Below are 22,482 nucleotides of genomic sequence, written 5' to 3'. Positions count from 1 at the left end.
TAAGTCTCGGTGTGTTTTCTTGCATATCCTTATTTTTCTTTACTTTTTTTTCCTTTGACCTAGTTGGTTCCTGCTGACACCCCTTCTCCCCTGGTGTAGACTTCTGGAGCAAATCTTTCTTAGATAATTTTAGTACCACTGAGGGTTTACTCGTTGGATGGTTTAGCAAGCCCGACTTGATTGGGTATAGTAGGGCGGGTTTCACTCGATCACCACTCGTTTCCTTTATCTCTTGCCTTGCCTCTGATTTTTCCAGACATTCTCCCATCTGGCTTCCGGCCTGGTTGCTTTTATGTCTCACTGGCTCCTTCGCTTTCTCTGTTTGTAGAAGCACAACTTGCTTTTTCAGCTCCTCTACTTCTTTTCCCCACCTTTTCTGGTGTTGATTGTTCCTTTCTTCCAAAGCTGTAATGTAACCTTCTATGTGTCATTTTTGAGGACATAGTTGCCAAGATCGATGTATTATCTTGTATGCCGTCTTTTAATGCCTCGTACAATTTGCAGAATGGGGCTAGTGCAATCGTAATGGCAGACATGATGGTTAGCAGATCAGATTTTTTACCTGGTGACTCTCTTTGTGATAGTGTGGCTATGTCGCTTAACCGTCTGTTTTTTGGTGATTTCAGCGTGCTCCCTGCTTTGCCCGGCGTTGAAAATGCTTCTATGAACAAACTGTTGCTCGACCGGGTGCCTTGTAGTTCCCCTTCTGTCATTGTTCGTATGGGAAGTCCTTTGTGGCCATCATTCTGTTGGTTCGTATCATACTGCTCTCTCACTTTCACCGGGGTACTTCTTTGGACGTTTTGGCGGGTGTCTTGTAATTGCATCATCTGTTTTGGATGGCCAATTCCTTCTTGCAATGTTTTCTCTTGTGGGATTAGTAACACATTCTGCTTCTTTAGGAGACACTTTGCCCTTGCCTGCTCTTGCCTTTGTATGACTTCTTCATTCCTCTGTGGGCTCCTTAGCCCTTGTGTGGCCACGTCTTGTTGTTCTTTCAAGGAGCTCAGCCTCTGACTTTCTTCTCTTTCCTCTTTGCAGTCGGATCGCTTTTGCCGCATTTCTTTTTTCCAATAGGATCTGTGCAAGACCCGCTTCCTGGGGGCCTTTGGTACCACCTTGGTCCCCTTCCGTGTCCGTTATCCGATGTTTATTCACAGGGGTGCTCTCTTGAACTGCTTCTAGGATTTCTGCATCCGATAATTCATTATCCAAGTCTACTTTTCGTTTCTGATGGTTTAAAAAGAATGCTTTTAATGTTCTTACAGCGTTGGAGGTGGTAGTCCTTTCGGTAGTGTTTCGTTTCTTTTCTGTAATTTCAGACTCCTATTCACAGCTGCCACTTTTCCTTTTACTGGTTTTGAGCCACCATTCGCTTGTTTGTTTTTTACTGATTTCAGTAGACTAATCTTTTCTTGGTTTTTCCTTTGATTTGTTATTTTGCTGATGTCTTTTCTTTTTTTTCATTTTTGGCGAAGACGCCCTTTTCTCTGAGTCCGAATAAGTATCTGATATTAAGTTTTCACTTTCCCTCATATCATTTTTCTTTTCCGCTCTCCTCACTGTCCTGTATGGTAACCGTCTTATTCGTGAACTGGTTCGGGTTACTGCCTTTTGGGTTTAGTTCATGCTGTTCGGCGCTTGCTTTTCTGCCTGACTCCTCTACTGGCTCTGTCTCCCTGTGTACCATCGCCTGAACAGACGTTATAGATTCCTTCCCTCCGACACCTTCCATCCGGTTTCTGACGTCTTTTTCTTGGGCTGCTTTCTCCCCGTCACGGCTGCGCTTTCGCGCCCTGTTTTCGGGCTCTTTGATGTTTTTGTTGCCGAGTCCGCTCCGTCTTGTCCTTCGGGGCTGCTCGACACACTTCGGCTTCTCTCGCGGTCGGGCCCCTCCTCGCTCTCCTTCCGCGTCTCCTTCCGCATCGGGCTTCCTCCGTTTGTCTCCAGTTCTGACGAGCCCGGAGTGCAGGCGAGGAGTTTCCTTGCCGACTCCACGTCGCTTCTTGACTCCCGCGCCTCTGCACTGCAGCGCACCCGCTGATGGTCCGTCAGTGGCTGCCCTTTGACCGCCCCCGCCGGAGACCCACTCGCCAAACCGGCGGTATGCGGGGCGCTGCACGCCTCTTGATTGGGTAAGACGTTTTCCTTGGCGCTTAGTTCCATTTGCGTGTCTTGTGTATCTTCGCCTTGAGTTTGATCTAAAAGGGCTGAAGCATTTAATACGTCCTCCGTGCTCATCATGTTGTTTTGCTGCAACATGGGAGCTTGGGACTCTTTGTACGTTTCATAAACTGCTTCTTCACTGGCGAAAATCTTTGCCTTCAGCCTCTTAACTGGTGGTTTGTCGCTCCTTAGACGACGCCGGCTTTGGACCGCATCTGATTCTGCGACTGCCTCTTCAAGTCGCTCATTTCTGGCGGCTTATCGATCTCGATGGCCTGAGAGCCTCGAGGATTTCTCCCGCTGACTCCCGCAGACTCCTGCAGACTCAACTCTCCTCACCAACTCCGCTCACCGCTCCGCTCTGAGTGGGGGTTTTTGAGTCCTCCCACACACTGGGTCAGTAGAAGACTGGAGAGAGAGACTGCGACTCCTGCAGACTCAACTCTCCTCACCAACTCCGCTTTCTTGATACAGTGAATAATGAACTGACAAAATGAACAATTAATTATTTGATATGTTATTAGGAAATGTCCACATTGGTGTCCACTCAGATGTACTAATGGTGTCTTATGTTTATGCACAAATGTTGATCTATACACACTCGTCATAAAACGATAGCATCCTTAGCAATAACCAAGGAGGTGCTAGTCATCTATTTAGAAAGCAATAAAATAAGGCCAAATAAAAACAGCCTCAACAAGGAACAGAATTGTTATGTACTCCTTTGCAAATAACAAGATTGTCGATCTATGAAGGTAAACCAGGATTCAATTACCTCAGAATTACTAGACTTGCAACGATGCAGAATTGATGCATGTTGAATCTATCACAGGCAGGACACCCTTTGTTGTAGTATATTTGCATTGCCCACAGTCCCTGCCAGTATAGGGTCACCCTTTCATTTCCATTGGAAATGACAATTGACATAATAGTCAAGGTGGATGTTAGTCACCCATGAGAAGATGTGTAGAGGTAGATGGGAGGAGGCGAAATACGCCCATTCAGAGAGAGACAAGGTGATGGAGCCAGGTGGCCTGTAGATGGTGGCAATGGTCAGGGAGGACGTGGGAGAGATAACCAGCTTGCACACCAGGCTCTCAAAGGAGGAGTATGGCTGGGTGGGTATGCAGGAAGAAAGGGCCCACTTGGGGAAAATCGGGGCAACCCCACGGCCAGCACAGTAAGGGCGAGGCTTGGAGATGATCTTATAGCCATCAGGGAGAAGGGCGTCAAAAGCAGTAATTGAGCTGGTATTGAACCACGTTTCGGTAAGAGCGAGGATATCAAAGTCAATGTCTTCAAGGAGGTGGCAGATGTCGGCCGAGTGTTTAGTAGCCGAGCAAGCATTAAATGTTGGTAGGTGCAACAGGTCACTGCCTTTTGAAGGTTTTCCGAGGAGGTGTACAGGGGCGTGACACACCAATCTGCATGGTGGGGGGGGCAGAAAGAGAGGAAGAAGGGGTAGCAGGTGTGGGAAGAAAGTTGATGAGGGACAGCAAGTGCCAGTCAGAGGAACAGGGTGGGTTGAGGGCCCTGAGCCAAGATGGTGCCATTGCGGTAGACATTAAGGATGTGCCTGGATGATCAGAAGCCCGCCAAGAGTACTTCCCATCAACTGCCACCATTAATGGGTGAAGACTTCTGCCAGCCCACCAATCACTTTAGGGGATTTAAAACAATTTTTTTGGCGGCTAGCCAATCAATTTGGCCTAAAAAATGCCAAATACTCAAGCGCACCTCCACTGGAAGTGTAGTGGCCTGCACAAGGCCAGGAACTGGTCTAAACCAATCCAAGCCATAGTGGAGGCTGTCATCTTGGGCCCGCAAAGAGCCCATGTGGCCAGACCAGCCATGTTAAGGCCTGATGCAAAGGAAGCCCCTAAACAAAATGGCCAAGAGTAGGACTAAAAAAGACCCATTAGTACCTCACTGACTACCATAGAGGCACATTGGACTGCTAATGCGGTAAATCGTCTTGCACGCCTGGTAAAACCAAAGCTTAATATTAGCTGCCACCAGTCTACCCCCTAAAACCAATGTAGGGTGAGAAATCACTCTGTCAGAAGTGGGATGCCTGAGAGGCACCCCTGAGACTGGGCGTTTTATGGGCGACCATATACCTTAAGTATAGAAAAAAAGGATGTGGTGCCAGGGGGACTTCACCAGAAGTCCCTCTGACTACCAAAGTAATTACAAATCCCCAGAAATTAAAGAAGGAAAGAGCAAAAAGCAGGGGCCCCATAGAATGAGACTGCAGAACCTTAAAAATTGAATATTGCCTTAACTTAGTGCCTGGAGTAAAGGTGTATATTGGTGATGGCTCCCACTGTTTTCTGCTGTTGATTCATGATGCTTGTGCACTGCATTTAGACTGACCATGTGCTCTTAATGGTCATGATGCCTTGTGTGCTACTTTTGCATAGAGTTGCCATGCATGATGTTTGATGGAGGGGCTTGTCTTGGGTGATCATTCTTTTGTTCTTGAGGTTTGGTTGATTCTGCTGTATCCTTATGTAAGGTATTATTCCAATGCACACTACTTTTGGATGAAGTTACTGTACATTCTGGTGGTGGCAGTTGAGGCCAAGTGTGTTTGTGTTGGATTGTAGGTGCCACATGTCCTGATTTTGCAAAGAATATATAAAGTTAATAGTAGTTTTCTGGTTGTACGAAGTATGGCCCTATATGCTGATAGTGTTGTTCAGTTGTTGGCTGCAGGTGCCTGATTTGTGCTGGTATTAGTTGCTAGTGCCATATCTTCCTGGGATTGGAGGTTTGTGCTGCTGTGTGTCGATGTTTGGGTGTGTGATGTGTTTTGCGTTGTATATGCCATGCATGCTGATTGTCAAGTTTTGAGCTGATACAGTTTGTGTGGAATTGTGGTGCATTGCATACTGATGTTACTTGGTCATGCAGGGTACAAGTTTGTTGCTCATTATGCTACCAGTGACTGACTTACACCACTTGAGCTGGTGCTAGCTGAGTGTTGAGTGTTGTGTGCTGTGTTGTTTGCAAATGTGTGCCCTTTTCATCTCCCCTGTATATTCTCCTTGCAGGTAGCTACCTTTCCATTTCTTGGACGCATCAGATCTATGAAATCAGTAATTAGGGACTCAGCCTTCCAGTCCAAGCAGATGGGGCGTCGAGAGAACAAGATAATCAATACTGAGGGGCGTGTTCAGTTCGATCTTCTACAGGTATGTTCATGAGAACTAAATCTTCTGGCCTATAGAACATCCCATCAATCCACAAACTGCTTCCCCCAGCGCTCTGAATACCTGAGTGGACTGCTTTCTGTTAGGCAGAAACCTGTGCAGTTCCCTTAGGGACCACTGCAAAAGGCTTAAGACTACAGGTGTTGGCAGTAAACCCAATTGGTAGCAGTCTGTACCACCCAGATTTACCTGGTACCTGTGGCTGAGCAGCCAAACTTCTCTCAAGAAGAGTTAGACAGTATATAGAGTATACACCATAGGTACCAAAATACAGTAGCACAAGCAAACGCTGACCAGAGCTTTAGTATCAAAGCATATAATTATTTATTTAAAGACACACTTAGAAACACTCCAGCACTATTATTGTAAGCAAGTTCAAAACACAGTCACTATTAATATATATGCATCCCTTATTCCTTATTAGACAAGTCTTAGTTAACACCACTTATTTTCAGACAGAGGTGAGCGCTTAACTAAAGATGGCACTCCAGTAAGTTATCAAAAAATGGAGGGAAAAGGCAGAAATTAGAAAAGCACACAACACAATACTTTAGAAGCACCCAGCAAGGCAGGAAAGTCAAAGGCTCCCTCTTAGAGAGTAGAACACCAATGCGCCCAATATCACACAGTTTAAGAGGCTTGAAAAGTCTTGCAGAGAGTTCAAAAAGGAATTAGTTCAGCTCAGAAAAGTTCAGTTAGCCAGCCTAGGGCCAACCCAAGTGGTAAGTTGAGGATTTAAGAGACACCCCACACAGACCGTTGCGAGGGAGGCCAGGCGGACACAGTACCTTGAAAGTGGAGAGAATCCTCCAGCGGGGGCAGTTGTTCCTGGCAGCGGGTGCAAGTCGCGGCGTCGTCTAGAGGAAGAGAAGATCTCGACGTGGAGGAAAGCTGAAGGTCGTTGCACTGCCAGGGAAGAAACCAGCCGCGGAGTTCTCCGGTTAAAAGGTACTTCCCTTTTATTCGCGGTAGTGGTAAAACGTGGTATCCCGGTTGCCGGGGTGCTTGGCACAGGCAAGGCGGTCACGAGATGATCCGGGAAGGCGAAAAGGCGGGCAAACTGGTTATCCCCACCAGTCAAAGGAAGAAGACTCTTTGGGATGAAGATCTCCTCTGTCGTTGGAAGAAGTGGTGAGGCGGTTCAGCAGGGCTCCACCGGTGGTGTCGTCGTTGCTGGTCGGCTCAGCTTCTCCCTCTTCGGATTTTTTGGTCCTGTGGCGACTTCTGAAGTTCCAGTCCCCAAAGCCCTGCTTTTATGCAGAAAACCCCCATTCATCAGTCCTAGCTGTCACTCAAACATGGTAGGCGGTGAGCCGGGCGGCTCACCACTGGGCCAATCACACAAGAGTACGGCTTGAGTTGCTGAGGCAACTCAGTCCGGGGTGCCTAAACCCTCCTCCCACACATCCTGTAGACCCAGACCGAGTGGCACCACTTTTGGAGGCTTCTGTGTAGAAGCCCGCCAAAAAGTGGAACAAAGGGCTCGACTTGGGTTGGAGTTACAGAGGCGAACACAAACGCCATTTTAAAACCGAGTCCTGGCAAAAAGACCCAACCGGGGAATAAATATTAAATAACCCAGCGGTATCTTTAACATTGCACCAAAAAGTGGTGCATTTAAAATGAATGGGAAAATCCCATAGTAAATATTCTTAAGGAATATTTCGCATGGTAACCACTGCCACCAGCCAGAAACTCGACGAGGGGGGACTGCACAGTGCCCCCTCGAAAAACACACCCAGGAGCAATCTAATTACCCCTACCAGTACTTCCACAATATGATAGTTTGTACTGGTTCTGTTCCCAATTTAAGACTAGTAAAGTCAATGGTGACTTTACATGCCCTGGGAGACAGTAGTCAGTCCCAGGGTATGGAGTCTGTTTGGGGGTCACTATGACACCCCTGTGTTACTGCACTGAGGGTGCTGTGTAACACACTTACCAAAAACCACATGAAACCCTATGGAGTAAAAGACCCCATAGCCCATAAAACAAATTACAAAGTCAAAGGATATCTCAAATCATGTCTAAGAGTGGGAGAAAAAGAGTCTCACTCTTAGCAGGAGAAAAAAATAAACCCCAAAAATCCAGCAAAGCTGCTGGGGACTCACTAGGTTTGGGAAATTAGCCTTAACCGAGAATTCTCCCTAACACTTTCTTCTTAGGGTTTGTCGTTGACTGTGTGGATCAACTCACTCTGAGTGCTGTTCCAGATTCCTAAAAAGTTATTCTTTCTGAGTCAAAATACCCTTGAGAGTTAAGCCCTCCTTAAAATTGGTTTTCGTATTGGTGCTTAAACCTTGGATGTAAATATCTTGTTGGCACTTGTGCAAGTTATTTTAAGAGCATGCATGGACCCCCAAACCAAAACCCCGACCAAATAAGGGTTTCACTAGTTGCTCAAAAAGGTTGGAGTATTGCTTCTTGAGCTCTCATTGGGTAAACTTGTTTGTAATAACAGGGCACAAAGCTGTCTGCAGGTGATGGGATTTGAGAATTGATTCAATACATCTCAACAGTAATTAGGGGAACGCAATGGTCAGAAAAATGGGTCACCAAATAATGTACTACGCAGTAGCTATTTAGTGAAATGAAAAATATATATTAAAATAGCAAAGTTGGTCTTAGACTACATAAGACAACTAATCCTTTGTAAGGCATGCTTCTAGAAAAGAACTGATGCAAAAAGTGATGGGTGTTTTCAAATTGTCAGGTGTCGGCTGTAAATATGAGGATCTGTTTGAGGTAAACTATATTTTCGCAGGGTAACATGGAAAAAGATAGCCACTGCTACTCTCCAGAGGACAATACCCTTTCAGAGAATTCACAAAGGCAAAACTAACAGTAAGAATTCAGGCTGCTCAGTCAGATTACTTAAAGCATTGATTAAAAGAAGACTAGCAATAGTACATACAAGAACTGCAAAGAATGGTACAACCCCAAGTCTCTAGTAGCACGAGTTCTTTATTAAGATGTCATTGGAGGACATGGGTGACTGGTTAGGGAATTTGGGGGACAAGAGCATAAGTCAAGTCAGGTGTCCGATGGAAATGATGCAACAGTTAGATCTACTGCCTGAATGAATGATTTGGTACTTACTGCAAGTAAGAAATGCCACTTCTACTGAAGTCTGTGTGGGCCTCTGGTGCTCTAGGGGTGGGTCTCTGGAGGCGGGTCTCTCTGGTGCTCTGGGGGCGGGTCTCTGGTGCTCTGGGGGCGGGTCTCTGGTGCTCTGGGGGCGGGTCTCTGGTGCTCTGGGGGCGGGTCTCTGGGGCTCTGGGGGCGGGTCTCTGGGGCTCTGGGGGCGGGTCTCTGGGGGTGGGGTCTCTGGCGCTCTGGGGGCGGGGTCTCTGGCACTCTGGGGGCGGGGTCTCTGGCGCTCTGGGGGCGGGGTCTCTGGCGCTCTGGGGGCGGGGTCTCTGGCGCTCTGGGGGCGGGGTCTCTGGCGCTCTGGGGGCGGGGTCTCTGGCGCTCTGGGGGCGGGGTCTCTGGCGCTCTGGGGGTCTCTGGCGCTCTGGGGGTCTCGGTCTCTGGGGGTCTCGTTCTCTGGGGGTCTCGGTCTCTGGGGGTCTCGGTCTCTGGGGGTCTCGGTCTCTGGGGGTCTCGGTCTCTGGGGGTCTCGGTCTCTGGGCGCTCTGGGTCTCGGGTGCTCTGGGGGTGGGTCTGTCTCTGGTTTTCGCGCTGCTACTGATTTTCACGCTGTCTTTTTGTGTCGCCCCCTCTGTCACCTTCATCTCTATCACTCTGTGTGTCACGCAGGCTCTGTATTTCGGTGCCGCGCAGTCCCCCTGCGTCGCGCCAGCTCCCTATCTTGGTTTCACACTCTTTAACTCAGCCTCACTTTTTCCCCTCCTTCCTCTGTTGGTCATGAACTCTCCTTCTTTCAGGTGCTCCTACGTGATTACAAGCTGCGCTCCTACACATTGAATGCAGTGAGCTACCATTTCCTGCAGGAGCAGAAGGAGGATGTGCAGCACTCCATTATCACCGACCTGCAGGTTTGTTCTACACTACTACCCATTGTAATTTTCAAGCATCTCTTCACCCGGGGCTTCGAGGGGAGGGAAGTAGCGAGTGGACAGCGAGATGATACAACTGACATGCACTCGGTTTATAAGGGCAGCACGAGAGGTTCTGTTGTGAAGGGGAAAAGGACACGGACCCTTTAAGGGGAGCTAAAAGGGGGAGAGGGGCGGGAGGCGGAGGGGAAGCGGGAAAGTTGGGGGTGTCAGTTCTTGTTAAGTAAAGGTTGTGTGAAGACGTGCTCCGGGTCTGCGCTTCATTTACGGCCCACCCTAAGCGCAACAACTGGCGACGAACACGGAGACGAACCGTGATACGCAGCCGAGCCACGAAGGGGCTCTACACTGCAGGAGGCAGACGGTGACGCCGGTGAAGAGGCCCAGCGGCCACCATCAGAAGAGAGCCGTTCGCCAAGGGGCGCACGCAGCAGCCGGAGTCAAGGAGGTATCCGGTGCTTCAAGAGCCCAGCAGAGGTGTGGCGCAGAACGGAAAACACGACCAGAAGTCGAAGAGGGAGTCGGCGCCAGCGAAAAGAGACCCGTGGCGCAGGAGAACGACCTCAGCAGACATCCGGAGTCGAAGAGGGACCCAGCGTAGCAGCACACGGCGTGAGTCAGCGAGGCACCCGAGCCGTGACACGAAGGAGGCCCGCAGCGTGGGAGGGGCCAAAGAGCGACAACCCAACAACACGGCCAGAGAGCAGCAGGACCGCACAGAACAAGACATCAGACGCGCATGAACACGCGGAAGCATCCAGGTACGGAGTGCAGAGGGCCTGGCTCAGTGAAGGGGCGGCATAACAGTAATACTGTAACCAACGTCATAAGGACACAAGCAAGCATCAGTCATTGTCATAAACTACTAGAAAGCGAGGAAAGCCACCAAGCAAGCATCAGTCATCCTCATAAGCCACTAGAAAGCGAGGAAAGGCACCAAGCTAGCATCAGTCATTGTCACAGCCCGCTAGAAAGCGAAGACACACACTGAGCAAGCATCAGTCATTGTCATAAACCACTAGAACACAAGGGCACAAAGGCACGCGCCGGTCCTCGCGACAATCAAAACTAATTCAGTCGACATGTCACAGCCAGTAGACGCAGCAGTGGACACCACAGCGCCCGCAACACCAGGGGTAACACCCACTAACCCCGTGTCATTCCTTTGTCGTCCAAACCCATTTGCACTAGAACCACAGGAGAATCCAGAGATGGCAAGAGTGGATGGACGAGTTTGAAGAATTCATGAGGGCAGTAGGAAACCAAGATGCGCTCAACAAACAGGACATCTTCACAAACTTGGTCGGGAAAGACATTAAGAGCGTCATCAAGACCATCCCGCAAGCGGTAAGGACAACATACCCGAAACTCATTGAAGCCATCAACAGTTGTCTGGTAGTTGTCCCAAACAGGGACTACGAACGTTACATCTTCAATCAGTGCACCCAGATGCCCCAAGAAACAGTTGGACAATTCATACTACGCCTCCAGAGAAAAATCACATATTGTGACTTCGCCAACTTTAATGACGACGAGGCCATCCGGCTGAGAGTCATAGAAGGATGCTTGTCACCAATATTCCACAAACACTTGCTGAAAAAACCACTACCCCTGAAGGAAATTGCTGAACTGGCCAGAGTGTATGAAAGGGTAGATGTTGAAGCGGCCCACATTGAGAACCCGAAAAAGATAGGCTCCATTGCAGCCGTCACCACCAATTAAACAAGCCGCCAACACGTACAGACAAGACCAATGGAATAATGCAAGACGCCCTCCACCAGAAAGACAATGCTACCGGTGCGGATTCGAATTCCCACACAAGGGCCAATGCCCTGCCATAGGACAAATGTGCATGAAGTGTGGCCAAAAAAATCACTTTCAGAGCATGTACCGGGAGAAGACACCCCCACTACCAGCGTAACGACCACCCAACCAACAGGCAACCCCGAGAAGATTCGAGGCGCCGAGACCGTTCAACCCAAGATCATACCCTGAACGAGAATATAACAAGCCCTTCACCAACCCAAGGCCCACGAATAACGCCGGGTTCATCAGGGCAGTAGAAAACCTACAGGCCGACCAGACGGACGAGACATACGCCAACCAGGAACAAATATACCAAATGCAAGCATATCCCGAAGAACACCACCAAAGGGAGAGTGCCACCAGAGATCCCTATGAAAATCCACCAATTGCAGAACACTCGATTGAACAGGCACAGTATGCAGGATACGACCGATACAGCAGAGAATACGTTTGACTCATCTCAAACGCCTCAGATGACAGCACAGCACCCTGGGTGACGGTTCACCTAGGAGGAATAGACACACCGTTCCTGGTGGAGACGTGCGCAACCGTTAATGTCATGAACCATCTGACATATCAACACTTAGAAGATAAGTTCCCGTTGCAGCCATCACACGCCCAAATATTCCAGTGGGGTGCAGCACAGCCACTAATGTCAAAAGGACAATTTGCATGTGACCTCGTCCACAGAGGAAAACTAACACAGACAGTGATACATGTCATACACAGTCCCGCAATGGGAAGGTGCCTCCTGAGCCACAAGACGGCTCTCGCTCTAGGACTCATTGACATCCACTACGATGAATCAGAAGCCATTCAATGTATACCGCCCGGCTCCCAACTGATACAGGCCATCCATCACGGGGCCCTAAACATTGAAGACCTGAAGTCCACCTATCCAAAGCTATTTGAAGGAGTAGGCATGGTAAAGAACAATGTCATCAAGCTCCACATAGACCCAAAGGTACAGCCAGTACCACAGCACCCCAGGAGAGTAGGGATTCACCTACAGGCGAAAGTAACCCACGAACTGCAGACACTACTGGACAATGATATCATAGAAAAAGCAACAGGACCCACACCATGGGTGTCACCACTTGTAGTCATCCCCAAGGCGGACAGACGCCTCCACCTCTGCATAGACATGAGCATCCCCAATACGGCCATCCAACGGGAGAGACACCCCGGCCCTAACATTGAGGACATGTTGATCAGACTCGACCAAGCCACCAAATTTTCGAAACTGGATCTCAATCAGGGATACCACCAACTTGTCATTGACCTTGCATCTAGACCCATCACCACATTCACCACCCACGGAGGCCTGTTTCGATACATACGACTTAACTTTGGGATCTCGTCCGCTGCCGAAATTTTCCAAGAAACAATTCTGACTAATAAGCTCCGTCACCAACGCGTTCAATTAGTGACGACATTCTCATATTTGGCATCACCCAAGACCAGCACGACACCGCCTTACATCAGGTCTGCCGCATCCTCCAAGACGCCGGACTTAAACTCAACAGCCAGAAGTGCGAGATCAACACACACACCCTATGTTTCTTTGGTCACATGTTCTCGGACCAAGGCATCGGGACGGATCCAGAGAAGATCAGAGCCATAACAAACCTGCCCAGTATTTGCTTCTGCCCACCTGAATTTGGCGTGCTACAGGAGTGGACTCCTGTCATCCCTCTCTGCTCTCTGGGACTTTGGACCTGCTTCTAAAACGCCACAGGCACTGCAAGCTTTGCTCTTGCCTGCATCGTTCCGCTTCCTGGTGGAGGCGGAGTTAGCCCACATCACGTGGGCGATCACGTGACCCGGCAGCGCACTCAAAGCTGCGCCAGAGCCGCCCGAGCAGCGTATTTGCTTCTGCCCACCTGAATTTGGCGTGCTACAGGAGCAGACTCCGGTCATCCCTCTCTGCTCTCTGGGACTTTGGACCTGCTTCTAAAACGCCACAGGCACTGCGAGCTTTGCTCTTGCCTGCATCGTTCCGCTTCCTGGTGGAGGCGGAGTTAGCCCACATCACGTGGGCGATCACGTGACCCGGCAGCGCACTCAAAGCTGCGCCAGAGCCACCCTTGCGGCGATAAGCCCTGTGGCGTCAAGCCCACCGGCTGTTGTGCGGCTGTTGTGCGGCTGTTGTGCGGCTGTTGTGCGGCTGTTGTGCGGCTGTTGTGCGGCTGTTGTGCGGCTGTTGTGCGGCTGTTGTGCGGCTGTTGTGCGGCTGTTGTGCGGCTGTTGTGCGGCTGTTGTGCGGCTGTTGTGCGGCTGTTGTGCGGCTGTTGTGCGGCTGTTGTGCGGCTGTTTGGCAGCGCATCTAGAAGGGAGACTGCGGTGATTCTTCACTTTAAGAATAAGAAACTTAAGGGATCAAATAGTGCTGTTTGGTTAAGTGTCTTTTGCATGTCCATCTATTAAGTGATATGTTGACCAGACTTGCGCACTAACTACGAATTCATTTGCATATCGTTATAGTAGGCGCTCAAGGTATCCAATTTTGTAGATTTTATGCTCATATTATGTGTGTTGGTGTGAGTGAGTGAAGCTCTGTCTTAGCATTAATTTTTGATACTACTTCTTATAAAGTGCGAGGCGTTAGTCACAATATAATTGCTAACAGGTATTTTACAAAATTATCACTGTAAACCAAGACTGGTTTTATACTGATTATCGTTTATTTTTTAGATCAACTTAGTAGGTTGATAATTTTGTCTCCTTGTTAATTTATCATATAAGTGTTACTATCTTTATCTTAACAATGGCTAAAGGTCTGCACAGTGGGAGGTGTACTGAAGCAATGACTAAAGCTCTAAATGTAGTTAACACAGACTCTCTGGAGTTTAAAGAGAATTTATCCAACAATGAGCTACCTAATAATAATTCAGTAGATGCACATAAAGATAGCAATCTGAACCATATTGATGCTTTTACTCATGCTACTCATTTGGCTCAGGTTCATGCCGTCTCTACTGATAGCATACATAATCCCATAATAGATGAAGAGAAGGAGTGTACCAGGGCGAGTTTGAGTCATTGTACAACCCCATTGTTATCTGGCACTTCTAATGAAGATCCGTTTACGATTACCATGAGGAAAATGGTGGAATTAGATGAACAGGTCAATCAATTAATATGATGACCCCACTTGTTCATAGATCATCTAACATGGATATACTGAAAACCTGTAGAGAGGATACTATGAAAAAATATGGAACACTAGGTGATGGTGTCTCTAATGGCACTTTGCATGTTTTACTGTATTCTCCTGAGCAAATTAAAGATCAAAGCAGGTCGTTAAATGATGACCCTGAAGGGTCTATATTTGACAGGGGAGGTGCAGAACAGCAATCGCCTAGTTCCCTCCCAGTGATTACAAAAATATTGGATCTTCTTGATAAGGGCCATGAACTTACTCACTTGGAGTTTAAAGAATTAAAGGCAATTATGCATTGCCTATGTTCTAAGATGGACAAAATTGAGGGATTCATTACTGCAATCGACTCCCTGAGATCAATGCAATATGAGATATGCGGACAAAGAACCAATGAGGTCTCTAATATGAGACATGAGAAAAGTATGCAATGTTTGCAACCTGGTTTTCAGGAGCTTGATCATGCTAGACAGATAATTGATGTACCATGCGAACCTCTGAAGTGTAATTGTGAGAACGATTTAAGAGAGATTAAGGCATCGATAACCGCTTTAAATGATACAATTGTCTCACAATTATTGAATAAAGCTCCATCTTTAGATATGCCGCTTAGTCCATCGTCTGAGGCTCGTAACCTAGTACCGCCGGATAGTCCTTCCGTCTTGTTGGAAGAAATTGAAAAACATAAAAAGGTTGATAATGAAAATCCTCCTATTGAAGTATCTCCCACCTTTGTCTCGTCGGGCTAAAAGGATGCACATGCGTGCTGTAAAGAGACTTGGCAAAAGAAGGAGAGAGGCTCTATTAGATAAAAAAGAATCTATGACGGGGGATATAAAATTAACTCCTGTCCTAGAAATTGCAGATGAGGAGCCTATCGACTTGGATCAATTGTCCAAAGAGAGCCGGGATGCCCTCACACCTGTAAATGATGGAATTATGGACACTACTAGTGGAGTTTTGGGTAATTCCCTGATATCGAGGGAAGACGCGTATACTGATATAGGAATGATTAAAACTTGTAACACACAATTGGCTAAAGCAAATCCTGAGATAATTACTTCTTGCAAAACTGTACCATATCAAAAAACAGGCACATCTATCCCTAAATATCACGTACTTGGTGATAAAGGAATTGAAAAGTCTGACACAGAAATTACTCTTAAAACCTTGGCTAAACCCACGTTAAGTAAATATTTTCCGACTATAGGTAGATCCTGTACGTCAAAAAGTCAAATGAAACATCATGATGTAGGTGTGTCAAGTATCCTGGCCTTGCGCGGAGGTAGCACGTACACCTGCCTCCCCGTTGGATCTTGGTGCCTGGACTATGACCACCACAGGCTGCCGCGACCCGCCGGGGAAAGAGGGTTAGTGTCCGCTGGATTGGATGGGTAAGGGGGAGTTAGGGTAACCGGGTTGAATTTAGGGAAGGGAATTGGGTGGGTGAGGATAGGGATGGGTAGGGTAGGCAAGGATGAGTAGTTCCAAGGCTCCCTCCTGGGTGCCTTCGATGTTTTGTCTCCGCCCACTCACTCTTGCATACATCAAATGGTATCCCTTTAGTGGTTTACATTCTAGTCTTGACACACTGAAGCCTGTAACATTCCCTTGGAAACAAGATTCCAGATTGCATAAACACCCTTGTGTTTCACATCACTTAGGCATATCCCACACAATGGATAGCAACTATACACATGATCGTTAGGAGTCACAACCATACATGCAATGCTTTACAGTTTTTAGCAGCACTTAGCTCTGAATGATGCTGGCGATGTGGCGAGAGAGTTCCGCTACAGGCTTGGATTCTATGATTCTTGATTCGCTACCAAACGGGAGCGCTGCTACAAAAGAATAAAAGCACGTATGGGTTTTACGTTGCGCACTTGCCAAGTCACACTTCCAGTTCCCACTGAATGCGGGCCAAAGATCAGTGCCGGAGTCCCGACACCCACACACACACACTCTTTACTATGATGGGCCTTCGGCCCCGTTAACTAGAAACATCCGAAAACGAGCTTCGTAGTGCTCGTAACACTCTTTTGAAGTCCGGGGAGGTGAACGAAATAAGGTTCCCTCTCCGGAGCCCCAGCTACGGTTCCCCGCTCAATCAGCCCACAGTCTAACTCAGCGGATGATAACAAGGTTTTTGCACTTATCTCTAGCGTTGCGCGGGGCCTGCAGGGGAAGCAGGCGGGGTGTGGCCCCGCGAATCGCTGCCTGCAGGAGCCTCCGGGACATGCGTCTGAGTCCTCCGGTGTTCTCGAGCGCAAGCGAGGCTTCCAAGTTCTGTTGTGCGCATGCGCGGAAGCTGGGGCGGTGTCCGGGGCGCAATGCGCATGCGCGGAGGCCGTTTCGGCGTCCTGAAGGGTTCTGGAGGCTCGTGGACACACGAGCCTCCTGGGTAATGTAGTCCTTTGGCGTCCTTGCACCCCCAGAGGGCTTTATGTCTTACTGCGAAACTCCTCCTGCACATAACACAAAGCAGGGTCCTGAAATACAGGCATTTCTTATGCTTGGACATATTGACAACATGTTTTACCATTGAACATTGTTTACTTTGAGCACCACTGGTCCCTATTACATGTGGAACCCTGACAAGGTGCCCGTATTTCCTCACAATCATCAGTAAGGAAATCTTATAGTGAGATATGTACAATTGTCCCTAATAAGGGAACAAATTTAACCAATGAGTGTATGCTGAGTAAAGAAAAACAATTCGTAGTAGCCAATAGACAGGGCAATAACATGTGATCATTCTTTGAGGCTTGAAAATGGTTTATTGGACAAAAATAAGAACTTGGTGTTAAATGGTCAGGGGAAAAAAACTGAAATGGCTGTGGCATATTCTACTACCCTGTTTGGGAATCGGTCGACGAAGTGGATAATGCCCCCTCAGACATATTTATCCATGGTCCTGCTTTAAGAAGGTCCCTATCTGAAAACAAAATTAATATGATCCACTTACATAAGGAAATTGATTCATGTGATTGCAAGCGTGAACTCTCACTTGAGACCAATCACAATGCTAAGGGTAATAGTAGAACATTGCCCTTACAACTTCCTCGTGTGGTTACTAGGGCCTCTTCGATAGCACCAATGTCTACAAACATAGTAACAAACATAAAATCTACTAGGCCTCAACGAATGGATTCTGAAAGTCTGTATATTATTGGATTTGAGGGGGATGAAAGGGCATTGATGGACAATTGCATTAATCGATCCTTTGAACTAAGAATGATAATATCTGAAGATATCACAAGGGTTTCTTTGGCAAGGGTTAACAATCACAGGGCTATTTGATATCTGAGCTCCGAAGCTATAATGAAATTTATCTGGTTCAGCCGTGAGGAAATAAAAAATGAAGGTTTGGTGTTGTTTACCTTCGATGGTGAGTTGGAGGCTATGGAATTTTTAGAAACTCCAGGTAAGGGCGTTGAAAAGATCGTAGAAGTAGGCAGATCTAGTATGCAAACTAAAACAGGTTTAGAAGGAGGAATGTTGGAAATTCTGAAATGAGCAGCCAATACAAAAGGGCTACCATGGTTGGAACCTATGCTCACTGCGATTCTGTGTCCAAAAACATCTTTGCCTGTTACATAGCTAACCAACGATATTAGAATAAAAATCATATCCTGGAACTCTTGTGGATTCGCAAACCTAATGAAGTGGCACTCTGCTCTAACGCATAAAGATCAACCAACAATAATAATGGTACAAGAAACGATGAAAACTGAGCCATTTCTGTTTCCTGGATATTTGATCTTTTCCTCGCCCGCTAAGAAATCCCTCCAAGGGCGGCCCTCGGGGGGGCTTGATGGTTGCAGTCAACATATCTTTGCGGGCGCAGTCGGAATTGGTTTGGGAATCTGCCAGTATATTGGAGATACATCTTACTCTACCTTCATTTAGATTTGCCTCACTAATGATAATTTCTTTATATTGGAACCCCGTCTCCTTAACACTTGAGGAGATGTTGGACGAGCTTGATGCTTGTTTATTATATATATCTGGCAGATATCAATCTTGTGAAATTATTATAGGTGGCGACTTTAATTGTGACTGTAGAGACCCGACTGAAAGATTTACATTTAAACCTTCCACTCTTTCTCGCAGTAGTGGAGCCAAATTTAGAGAACTTCTTAAGGAGTGGGATATCGAATTAATGGTTAGCAATGACCTGAAATTTGCAAAAACATGGGCAAGAGGTTCAATGTTCTCAACGATAGATTATATATATGTAGCTCACAATCTTATTATGCATATGGCACCGCTTACAATAGGCTTGATAGAGATTGGAGACCACGCACAACTCTCTACTCTCATTCAATCGAAATGTCAAATGCTTATGCCAAATATAACATTGGCAGTTGTAGAAACTAATCGACCTCAGCATTCCATTAGATGGAACCGTGGGATGTGTAACTTTGTTGTTAAACAAATACACTTAGAGATGGAGAGGATTAGAAGAGCAGGGGGAAATTATGAAGGAACATCTTGTACTCATTCTGAAATAGTGGCTTTAGCTCTTGAGCGGTGTGGTAAAATACAAAACAACGTGAAACACACACATTTATATGATCATACATGCAAACTATTAAAAAGGGATAAAAAATAGGGCATTGAGATATTTAAAGAAAAGCAGATTGGGCACTGAAGATATTAAGGCAAGGCGGAATAAAATTTTATTGACATACAAACAAAATTGAAGATTTGCTCGTATTGCAAGATATAATGAGGTAAACTGCACATTAATTCGAGCCATTACATCCTATGATACAGGTGTAATCTGGCGCACATTGAAAGCTGATAATAAATGTGTGGCATTGTTGTCCCCGAACTGCATTCCTGAACAGACATGGCAAACTTTTATTAAGGATAAATATCAACTGCCTTGTAAATTTTCATCAATTCTGGACGTTTCTCTGGATTATCCTACTATTCCAAAATTGAAGTGGAGCTGTAGTGATATTATCTGGGCTATTTCCAGGTTGTCATACTCAAATACTCAAAAGCTGCAGGACCTGATGGCCTTCCCCCATGTCTTTATAAGGCGGATCCCATGTTGTGGGCGGACATTATAAAAAATAGATTTGATATTATTATCAAGACGGGTGATGTTCCATCTTCTTGGTTAACTGCAAACATAGTGCCCATATTCAAAAAGGGTGATCCATCTCGTCCAGAGAATTATAGTCCAATATCATTAATGGACACTGAGGCTAAGATTTTTGCTATTCTTCTCTTAAATGAACTTGAGAGAGTAATTGAGGTCAACAGCTTATACTCGAGATACCAAACCGGTTTTAGGAAAAATATGAGCACAACTTTAAATGCTTTTATTATGTCGAATATTATTGCCGGTGTGAAAGAAAACAATTCTAATCCTGTCTATGTAGCAATGATCGACATGAGTTCATAGTTTGATACGGTTGTCCGCAATTTATTATGGAAGAAAATGATGAAGATAGGGATTCTGTCTGCGTTGTTGTATTGGATTATTAAGATGCACAAGAATACATCGTATAGAATAAGAATTAGTCCAGAAGGTGGCACTACTCCTCCTATTTGTACAACAATTGGTTTGAAATAAGGTTGTAATCTGGCGGCCACCCTTTTTAACTTATATCTTTCTGATTTGGGTGAGAATTGGGAAAATGGGAATATGTTCTCTGTTAAAATTGGGAGTATTCATTTGAAATGAATTGCATTTGCCGATATTATTTTGTTTGACCCTAACCCTGCAGGACTTCAAGCAAAACTCTCATCATTCGAGAGTTTTGCAGAAGCGCATAACTTGACCCCCAATCCAGCCAAAACTGCAATCATGACATTTGGAGTGAAATCAAAAAGAGGCAATCTTAGATGGAAAATTTCAGAAACACAACTTTCTTGTGTCAACAACGCAATATATTTAGGGTATTATTTGTCAGCCCTTAACTCCATTAACTCATGGTCCATAATTATTAAAAATAAGAGGCGTCCATTATTGTCTCAAATGAAAAGGATTTTCACCCAATATTGCAAATTCTCTTCAACTCCGTTAATAGATTTTATGACATTAAAAATCGAAAGTGTTATACTGTATACATTAGACATTTGTCTATGTGATATGACAACTACCCTTGATAGTCTACAGGGTTCACTTTTGAAATCTGCAATGTTCCTACCAATGTCAGTTCCAAATGCTATTATCCGACATGAATTGGGATTGATTTCACTTTCAACTCGTTGGAAATGGAGACAGTTGTCCAATTATGTTAAGATTCACTATCCTCCTTCTAACTCGCTGTATATGGACTTGAACAAAATGTTGGGCTCTCGAACTTCTAATTCCCTTTTTAATTATCATCTAAAAATTCAACAAATTTTGGATAATGTAAATATAACTGTCGAGGATATACATTATTGCCCGTACTTTGCCAAGAAAAAATTGTTTGAAATGGATTGGTGTTGAACTATTGATTCAATCAAGACCTATGAGCTATATAAAGAATATGGTCGATATGTCAAACAGCGCATCCCACGCTATGGCCATGTTTTGTTGTTTCCCTGTGAAAACATTCGAAAGGTATATATTTGTTACAGATTGAACTTATTTTACACAAGAGAAAGAACTAAGAATTGGGAAACAAACAAACTCCAAAATGGTGTGGGATGTCGATTTGATGAATGTAACGAACCATATGAAACGTTGAAACATCTTATATTGTATTGTCCGCATTTTAAGAACATCAGGACACTCAAACTCATGAAATTTGTGAAGGTTGAATTTGTGGACTGCCTCGAAGTTTTGTGGTCCAGAATGATGCAGGGTTCTCACAAACCTTTAATATGAGTTGGCAAGTTTTTGTAAACACATTGAGAATGAATTAGCATTGATGTTGTAGTTGATATGACTGTTTTTATGATGATATGTTAGATTTTAACTTTTGTAAAGGTTCTACATGAAATTCTTTTATGTAACTGAACCAAATGCAAATAAAAAAAAATGAAAAAATTAAAAAAACCTGCCCAGTCCAAAGGATGTCTCCGAACTCCTCTCGTTCCTGGGCATGGCCGGATACTGTGCTCGTTACCTCCCACAGTATGCCGCACTCACGGGCCCACTGCTGCAACTGCTAAAAAAAGATCAACCCTTCCTATGGACAGACCACTGCCAACAGGCTGTCTCCACCATAAAACAAGAACTCGCCGCCAACCGACAACTGGCGTACTTCAATCTACAATGGCAAACCGAGATAACTGTGAATGCCAGCCCAGTGGAGCTAGGCGCAATTCTAGCCCAAACAGATCCACAGGACAACGCCAAAACCCACATTGTAGCATATGCCAGCCGTGCGCTCAATGCCACCGAACAAGCATACACACAGGCGGAGCGAGAGAGCCTGGCGGCCGTGTGGGCATGCGAAAAGTTCCACCATTTCGTCATCGGACAAACCTTCACCCTCATAACAGACCACCAGGCCCTGCTGGCCCTTTTTGGCAACCCAAAGATTAAAATGCCTCCATGCATTGAACGATGGGGCATTCACCTCCAAGAATGACTATACCATCGCCCACAAACCTGGAGGCGATGCGAACCCAGCAGACTATCTATCGCGACACTCGGACGGAGTGTCAGACACCACAATGCAGGGAGAAGCCGACGGATATGTTGCTTACCTGTCACATAATGCCCTTCCTCCAGCCATCACTGCACAACTCTTTGCAGAAAAGAGCAGAGCTGACCCCACCATCAAGGCAGCAGTTCACCTCACAAACAAGTGGCGATTAGCGGCCAACAAACGCTTTGAGCCGGGGGGGGGGGGGAAGTTGACAGAGGAGACCTAGCCAGAATGGAGAGAATACACAATGAACTGGCTGCGACAAGCCAAGGCATGGACACCATCGTGGACGACATACTAAGACACTGCAACCCGTGCCAAGTGAATGCAGCCGGTACACCACCCTGCCCCTCTGCGCATAGTTCTGCTCCCCGACGGACCATGGCAGCGCGTAGCACTCGACTTCTAAAGCCCGCTGGAAGAGGGAGGCCACCTGCTAGTGGCCATAGACGAGTACTCCCGGTTCCCACTAGTGAAGCATGTACAGTCCACAGCCTTCCACCACGTGG

General features: G+C 46.3%; 1 protein-coding gene across 7 annotated transcripts in view; it reads left to right on the top strand.

Annotated features, from left to right (window-relative positions):
- The window catches only part of POLD1 (DNA polymerase delta 1, catalytic subunit), a 1,263,933-nt gene that overhangs the window by 514,459 nt on the left and 726,992 nt on the right, over window positions 1-22,482 (top strand). For all 7 annotated transcript variants that reach the window (XM_069605393.1, XM_069605349.1, XM_069605354.1 and 4 more), the window contains 2 exons: window positions 5,223-5,363; window positions 9,269-9,379. In XM_069605393.1, coding sequence (XP_069461494.1) covers window positions 5,223-5,363; window positions 9,269-9,379 — 252 coding nt within the window. The remainder of the gene's footprint in view (window positions 1-5,222; window positions 5,364-9,268; window positions 9,380-22,482) is intronic.

Source organism: Ambystoma mexicanum, chromosome 1p, assembly GCF_040938575.1.
Source record: "Ambystoma mexicanum isolate Mex_15411 chromosome 1p, UKY_AmexF1_1, whole genome shotgun sequence".
Lineage (NCBI taxonomy): Eukaryota > Metazoa > Chordata > Amphibia > Caudata > Ambystomatidae > Ambystoma > Ambystoma mexicanum.
The sequence above is the reverse complement of the archived record's forward strand: the minus strand, read 5'-3'. Positions and strand labels throughout refer to the sequence as shown.